Raw genomic sequence first — 8364 nt, forward strand, 5'->3', positions numbered from 1 at the left:
CAGAGCTCCCTGTGCCACCCAGTAGAACTCATCCTTGTAAAAGCCACGGATGCTTTGCTTCTTCGCTAAAGAGTTTCTGAGTAGCTATGCCTAAAGCTATGTTTGTTTATCGTCCCATGAAAACCTCTCCATAAACATACTACTCTTATACGGGTCAGAAGAATAAACCACGAGTGGAGCTGGGAGTCTCGTGTCTGTGGTGCCGTTACTCAGGGTCAGGTGGCGGCTGAGAACCGCACAATGGAATCTTGTAGCAGCAGCAGAGGAGGCACCTAGTCGGTCACATCCCCTGCGTTGGTGGAGCCACCCTGGCCTGATCTGCTCTTCCTTCCTTCGCTAGCGCCATGGCTGATCAGCTGACCGAAGAACAGATCGCTGAATTCAAGGAAGCTTTCTCCCTATTTGATAAAGATGGTGATGGCGCCATCACAACACAGGAGCTGGGGACAGCAATGAGATCACTGGGTCTCCTGTGGACAGCCATGCGGTTACTGGGTAAGAACCCAACAGAAGCTGAACTACAGGAGATGATCAACGAAGTGGATGCCGATGGGAACGGCACTATTGAGTTCCCGGAGTTCTTGACAATGATGGCTGGAAAAATGAAAGACACAGATAGCCCAGAAGATATCTGTGAGGCTTTCCGAGTCTTTGACAAGGATGGAAGTGGTTTCATCAGCACGGCAGAGTTCCGCCATGTCATGACGACCTTAAAAGAAAAGCTCACAGATGAAGAAGTAGATGCAATGATCAGAGAAGCAGATACTGATGGGGATGGACAGGTCAACTATGAAGAATTCGTGCAGGTGATGACTGCAAAATGAAGACCTACTTTTAAGTACTTTCCCCTCTAGAAGAATCCAATTGAAATCTTTTACTTACCTCTTACAAAAAAAAGAAAAAGAAAAAAGAAAAAAGTTAATTTCTTCTATCATTTTGTATCTAACAGAACTGAATGTCAAAAGTTCCTTCTGACCACACACAAAACAAATCTGCAGGTGTTGGCTGGTGGTCCTGCCCCCTAAAGATCAAGGCCCTACATCAGTTTTACAGTAAATACTCAGACTACCTTATAAGGAACACTTAGTGGACTCCTTTAAGTTCCATTTGCTACTGATTAATAGTCTCTTTGGGCTGGCCAGTTTCTCACGCATGCAGCTTGATGATTGAGCACAGTCAGGCATTTGTATTAAAACTGAAAAACAGAAAAAAAAAAAAAAACAAATTTAAGATCTCACATTGCTTGTAGTTCAATCTGTTCAGATAAATTTGTCAGCAGCCAGTTTAGTGCAAACAAACATTTAAATTTGGTTTATCTCAGGATGGTATGCAGATAATGGGTGAGGGCTAAACTTTGACACACAGCCCTAGAAATAGACAGACCTCTTTGAGTGCCCCAATCCCATAGTGACAGAGACACCTGGTGGAGAGCCGAGTGTGATGGTAAATATCTGTGCACATTGAATTAAAGTGAGGTGAACAGGGCTGTCACCAAATCACACACATTTAAATAAGAAACGTTTACTAAGGGAGCGTCTTTGGACTCTCATTTTTAAAACCTTGTGAACCATGACTAAGAGCCAGCAGAGTAGGCTCTGTGGACTTGAGCTCACCATCAACATTGCTGTTCAGGAAATTATATTTTACATCCATTCAAAGTTGGAAATGCTAGTCTTTTATTCCAGGCCCCGCCCAAAAAAAATTAACTTAAAAAAAAAATGAAGGACAACAAACTACAAAGTAAGATTCGGAAAGTTTTGACCCGGTGCCTTCGAGTATAGTAGTGAACTTTCATTCTTCACCTCCTTCTTCACCTCGCATGGACGTCTCCCCATGAACTGCAAGGCTTGTAGAATCCTGGTCAGGAAAGCCCCATTCTTCCATCTGTGGTACCTTGAGCTGTTTGCTTTGGCATGCTTTCTCCTTGAAAATATCTTTTCTTAGAAAACTGTTCCTGATTCTGCTACAATTAAATGTTCCAACCCAATTCTTTCACGAAACAGGAATCTGAAAATTCTCAGGAAGATGTAAAGTGAAATTGAGGTTTTGTTGGAGACTCAGTTAGGTTATAATGATGCTTGGCTGGAGCAGACACAGATGAAAGGATGTTTTGCTGTAGCAAATGTGTGAAAAGATCTGGTGTTTAGGAAGAATATAAATAAGACCCTACCGACACTGGGAGCCTGAGCATTGGTTTGCTTTGTTCTGCCTTTCTAGTCTTCGCTGAGGCCATGCATGTGTAGGTCACCTTACATTGTATTGCTGAGCTTCACCTGTCGTTATTTTATAGACAAAAACTCACCAAAGAACTTCCCATGAGATCCCTGCGGGCCCGTAGGTGAGACTTACAGTTTCTTCCTGATTGAACTTCCCTTGCTGATTCATGTGTGGTGTCTGCTGAGTAGACTGGACATAGCTATTGATTTGTGTTTGATGTTTGCTAGAGGACTAGACTGAGAACAAGGAAGGTCGGAATCGCCATAAGGACTGTTTCTGAACAGGTCCATTTCCCTGGTATCCAAACCTTTTTTCTTCACTAGCTCTGGTTTGTGGTTTGCTAGAGGGAAGGTTGAACCCTTATTAAAAATGGTTGTGTGTAGGAAGCCTTTGGCACCAATAGATGGCGCCAGCTTCCCGCCCATTGTTCAGCCTACAAAGACCTTTCCCCTCGTGTTGCTTGGCAACCACATAGTCACAGCCGACCCCCGGGGCACATGATTGAGCTACAGGAGGATGCACCAATCAGGTAGCAACACGAGTCTCCTAGGCATATATAGCAGTGCATTTTCTCCCCCACGTGAGGAGAAGAAGAAGACAGTGGGGGGATTGCGGGAGACCCCACGTGGAGGGATGGCGGAGAGGTGCCACGTGGAGAGAGACTCTGTAAAAGAGATTGCGGGAGGTCCAGCGTGGACAGAGACTGGACAGAGAGGCTGCTCGTGGGGGACTGCACATGAGAGGTCGCCTAGACAGTAGGACTCGCTAGGGAGTTCCTGGCTCAGAGAGAAGTTTCCTGCTCAAGAAGCCCCCTGCTCAAAGTGCTGTTCAATAAAGGTTATCCGCAGAAGAATTTGTTTGTTGCACGCCTGTTCCTAGCGGCGGGAAGCGTGGGCGCGTGACAGTTGTGAAAAATATATGCCAACAGAGAAAGAAGGTCTTTCTGGAAAGATTGTCTGAAAAGATTATAACCAAGCCAGGGTTTGAAGGAAACTGTCATCACATCATAAAATATAGTTTCTTTTGTATTTGGATTTGTTGTGACTGGGTCTCTCATATAGCCTACGCTGGCCTTGAAATTGCTGGGTATCAGAGGATGACTTCAATTTTTTATCAGCTAACTTTACCTCCCAAATACTGTGATTGCAGGCAAATTGAATGTGGCGGTCTACACATGTTAGCCAAGCATCCTACCACCTGCTTTACCTCTCCATTTCAAGATCCCGGTTAATTATCGATGGAAGTAGCAATACACTGAAGGACTCTGTCAACTCTCATGCTGGAGTAAAAAGTATTCTCTCCATTTCTAATTCTCCCAGTCATGGCGGGAGACTGGATTAATCCAGCATGATCTACACCATCTGTACTGACTGTGGTTTATTGCCATTTTCACTTGTGTCTAAACAGTCAGTGTCATCCTTAGATGGTGGCACGTGCTCTTGAGTCCCAGCACAGGAGGCAGGAGAGGAGATCTCTGTGACTTCCACGCCAGACTGGTCTATCGAGTGAGACCTTGTCCCAAACAAACATAACTGAGCAAAACAAAAGTTACCATTAACATTTATCCAGCACCTAGTGTACAGCACCTGCCCTGCTGAACTTCTCTTCTGGTTTGATTTGCTATGGATTTGCTATCACCCTTACAGAGGCAAAGTCCTGAATACTCAGGAATAAGCCCCCTACATGGTAGAGAAACAGACTGGAGGGAGAAAGGTGGGGCGTCAACACAGAGAGAAGAACAGAGGCTGGAACAATACTCTCTACTCAGCACACACCTGAATGCTTAAGGAACATCATTCTAAAAGAATCTGTTGACTGGGAGTTAAGTGTGACCTCAGGTTTTCCACAAACAGGACTCCTGAATGTATTGACTGGTTTTGTGTCAACTTGACACAAGCTGGAGTTATCACAGAGAAAGGAGCCTTCCTTTTGAAATACCTCCATGAGATCCAGCTGTAAGGAATTTTCTAAACTATTGATCAAGGGGGAAGCCCAGCCCATTGTGGGTGGTGCCATGTCTGGGCTGATAGACCTGGGTTCTATAAGAAAGCAAGCTGGTCAAGCCACGAGGACCAAGCCAATAAGAAACATCCCTCCATGGCCTCTGCACCAGCTCCTGCTTCATGGCCTGCTCGTGTCCCAGTCCTGACTTCCTTTGGTGAGGAACAGCAAGGTGCAAATAATAGCTGAATAAACCCTTTCCTCATCAACTCGATTCTTGGTCATGTACATTCTGCAGTTTTCTGAGAACTGTGGGCAGAAGCAGGCCCATCCTTGACCCTAAGTGGTTGGAACCCCTAAGGCTACTGTGCCTGTTATCTCCTTAGGTCAGAAAAATGGGGTAATTTCCAGGCTCAACGTTTTTGGGTCCTGAAATGAGGAACCTGACCACCTGTACTTGGGCTTTAATGTTTTACTGTGGCTTCATCAGTCTCATCCTTACCCCTTCTGCTTACACACCTCCCTGTCTCCTTACTTCTCTGCCAACTCAATACTGATTGCTGGTGTGGTCTGCCCTCCCCCAGCTATAACAATAACTACTATACTAATGCACTCAGTACTGTCAGGATTCCCTCTGGGCACCTCTGATGGTGGGAACTTGAGGCAGCGAGTCCCATTGCATACACAACCAGGAAGCAGAGAAGGTTAATGGCCTCCCGTTTTTCCTCCTTCCAGTGCATTCCGGGACACCAACCAAGGGATGGAGCCACGCCAACTAGAATGGATCTTCTTACCTCAACCCTATACAGAAGCTCCCTTTCAGGCTTGTCCTGCTTTGACCTGCAAAGCTCGGTCCTGGAGACCTGACTGGAGTCAAAAGGGACAGGAGTGAAGCTCAGAGAGGAGTGACCATACCCTCTAGACAAAGCCCAGTTTTGCTGTGGGTATGCCCATCCTCCTTGCTTCTAACACTTGAGCAGAGCAGCTGTCAGAAAACTCACTGTGGATGGGTGAGGGAGGGAGCACCAACCACTAACAATAAACAAGCATTACACCCTTAGCATTCATAGAGGACCACAAGCAGCCCATCTCACTACAGGGACAGAAACCATGTCACAATCTCCCTTTCCTGGTGACCATGAGAGACAAAGAACCCAAATAAATTATTTCCTCTCAGGAGTTGCCTTAATCACAGTGTCTCCTCACAACAAGAAAACCCTCAAACAGAGACTTGCCTGTAACTATGAACATTGATGGACTAGGTCTTTCTTTTCATTTTTGGCAGGGGGTGCTGTGTGCATGCTGAGTCTTACAGCCTGAACTCCTTCCATCATGGGGTCAGTTGTGCTGAGATCAGGAGGCATACTAAGGTCTAGGGCCCTGTTACAGGATCAGTTACCCAATTAGTGAGGTGACTTTATGAGGAGAGTCATGAGTCCTGAGAGAATATGTCCAGAAACACAAGGTCAGGCATCCTTTTAGTGCTCAGTGACACAGCTGCAGGCATCACAGGGACATAGGAAGGGGTAATGACAGTCAGAGTCAGAACTCTCATGTCCCTTCATGAAGGAACAATTTTATTTACCCCCTGCTGTCCATACGAGGTCTAACTAATTAATAGACACCAGTGAACGCAGAGCTTAAACACACAGTATCTTTGTGATTGTGACCTTGCTGTGCCCTGGAGTACCAACTCCCAGGATTGAAATCTTGTACCTACATTTTCCCACAATCAGGGTTTGAGAAAGGAAGTGCAGACCATCCAGACCCCAACAATTCAACCTCTGGAAGAAGTGAATGGAAGGTTCAGGGCCTAGATACATGGAATTGCTTTTATCACACTGACCTACAGAGTCAATGTAAATACAATTAAAGTACCAAACACAGGGTCTGACTTGCAAGCTGAGGCCACAGTATCATACCATCATTCTACATGTAACTACTACATGGGGTGTGATTGAGACCCCTCAATGAGTACCCCAAGAACATATATATTGCTGTCAATCATGGCTCCGGGGATGAAGACATGCTGTATCAGACCACAGGCAACAAGGTGGTTCCAGTCATGCTTAGCACGTAAGGAGGGGGAGGTGAGGTAGAGCCCCACAGTGCCCACCTGAAGTTATATGCATGAGTCACTGCAGAATCCTGACTGCAAGAGGAGCTGCAGTGCCCTCTAAGACACCACCACCCCAGAGTCGGGTCAGCATGGCAGGTGTCAGCAAGTTCCTGTGTAACTGCAGAAACCTGATGGAAAGGTTCCAGATCTGTCTTTGGTCATTAGGCTTCCAAAGAGATACACAGGAGGTCTCCTAACATGAAAGAGAAAACCTTAGAGCCCTTAGACCAAAGGTACTTTGAGCTTTTGTAAAAGAATCAGAGTTAAATTAACCTGCATGCGCTAGAAATCAACTTCCAATGCTTGATAAATGCCTGTGACAAATGAATGTTTGAAAGAAACTGATTTATTTGATTTCAGCATGAAAGATCTCATCCAGTAAGTTGGTGTTCCTGTCTGGTAATCTGTGGTAGAGAAAAGCCCATGAAAGAGGCATGTGCTAAAGCAAAGCTGCCCAATGTCACAGCAGAAGGAAGGAGTGCAGGAAAGGGCACTGAGTCCCGAAATGTCCTTCAAGGGCATGCCCACAGCATCCTAGCTCCTTCCTGCTGAGTCTTACCTCCCAAAGCTGACCTTCCACTAACATCAGCACAGGCTGCTGACAACCTGGCTCATTAGCTGCTCTGCAAGGTCAAGTCCAGGACCCTAGAACTTTGAGCCTGAGGCAGAAGGACAGAAAATTTGAATTCAGTCTGGGTTTCTAAGCAAGTTCAAACCAAACCAGACTGAAGAGTTGCAGCCTGCCTCTACCCTTCTTAGACCCACAAGATATCAGTCCCTACTAAACAGGTCACTGAGACAATTTTATAAATGCTGTGCACTGTCATTTCTATAGACAGCTGGAGCCTTGGCAGAGCTTGTCACATACTTTGCTGACCCTGGGCATCTGTCAGTCAATAGATCAGAGTGGTCATTGCAAGAGGATCTCAGGTTGAAGAAATTCCAAGTTTTAGACACACTCTCTCCAACAGCATCTGCACAAAACCACATCTATCAATAGGGACAGAAAATACTCACTGTGGTTTACAGGTAAACTGAGGACATATTTCTTGAGATAATACCTGGTGATATTCATCAAGTTTTGAAAAAACTAAGTGCTTACTTCGAGGATCTAACCCTAGCTGTACTTCATAACCTCAGTGTGCATGGGTCTGGGCGTGTCACTGGATTGGAATGCAGGGGAGGTTTTGATAACAAAGAACTCAGAGAGGCATTTAATCTACTGAAGCCAATGGTACCTATGAGACACTGGTGATGTAGCTATGTGGCAGATATTTTCTCTAGTGTTCATGAGGCCCCAGCTTCAAACCCCAGAACAAAGAAGAACTGAAATCAAAATTCTTTTATCTTTATTGTATCTTTCTAAACATTGATGTAGAATAATCTGGCATCTTAGATAAAGTGGTATTCTCCTGATAGTCCACGGTGTAAAACTAGACCATTGATACTAGCTCTGGAGACAAACGTGGATAACTGGAAATGTAGAAAACAATCTTACTCAGCAAACAATCATAGAAATATTATTCATTATGTCTTGAGTAAAGATTTTTCGTTATTGTTCCTAAGTGCAATTTTCAAGTTTATTATTATTTAACCTTCTCATGTGCCTCCACTCATATATTCTATACATCTACAGGAACTACGAAAATCAAAACAGGTGTCCTGAAGCTGGAGGTATCTACACTTGTGACTTCTATGTGACAAACTGTGGTCCTCAGGAAGGGAAGGATCTGGAAGAGGGGGAGTTCTCTTAACCATTGACATCTCACAGACCTCTAAGATGTAGTTTTACATATTTGTCTCTAGGTGTCTCTGTACATGTGTGTACATTCCAACAGTTGCTCTTAGAAGACATCAGATGTCCTGCAATGGAATTACAAGCAGTGCTAAGCCACCCAGCAGAGATGCTGAAAGAAAACTTGGGTCTTCTGGAAGAGCACCAAGTGGTCTTAACCTCTGAGCCATCTCTGCATACATCAATATCATAGAATTCTAAACATGAAGGGAGAAATGTAATTATCTCTTATGATTATGACTTTCCAAGCTTTGTTTCTAAGTCTGAAGACAGGCTAATAGAAAACGTGATC

General features: G+C 44.8%; 1 protein-coding gene across 1 annotated transcript; it reads left to right on the forward strand.

Moving 5' to 3' along the window:
• Positions 1–344: 344 nt before the first annotated feature.
• Positions 345–824, forward strand: LOC308428489 (calmodulin-alpha-like; the record flags this gene model as incomplete). Its single annotated transcript, XM_080926969.1, has 1 exon — positions 345–824. One exon carries the CDS (start codon positions 345–347, stop codon positions 822–824), a length of 480 nt encoding a protein of 159 aa, XP_080783095.1.
• Positions 825–8364: the final 7540 nt, after the last annotated feature.

Source organism: Micromys minutus (assembly GCF_963924665.1).
Source record: "Micromys minutus genome assembly, chromosome: 12".
In the NCBI taxonomy this organism is placed as follows: domain Eukaryota; kingdom Metazoa; phylum Chordata; class Mammalia; order Rodentia; family Muridae; genus Micromys; species Micromys minutus.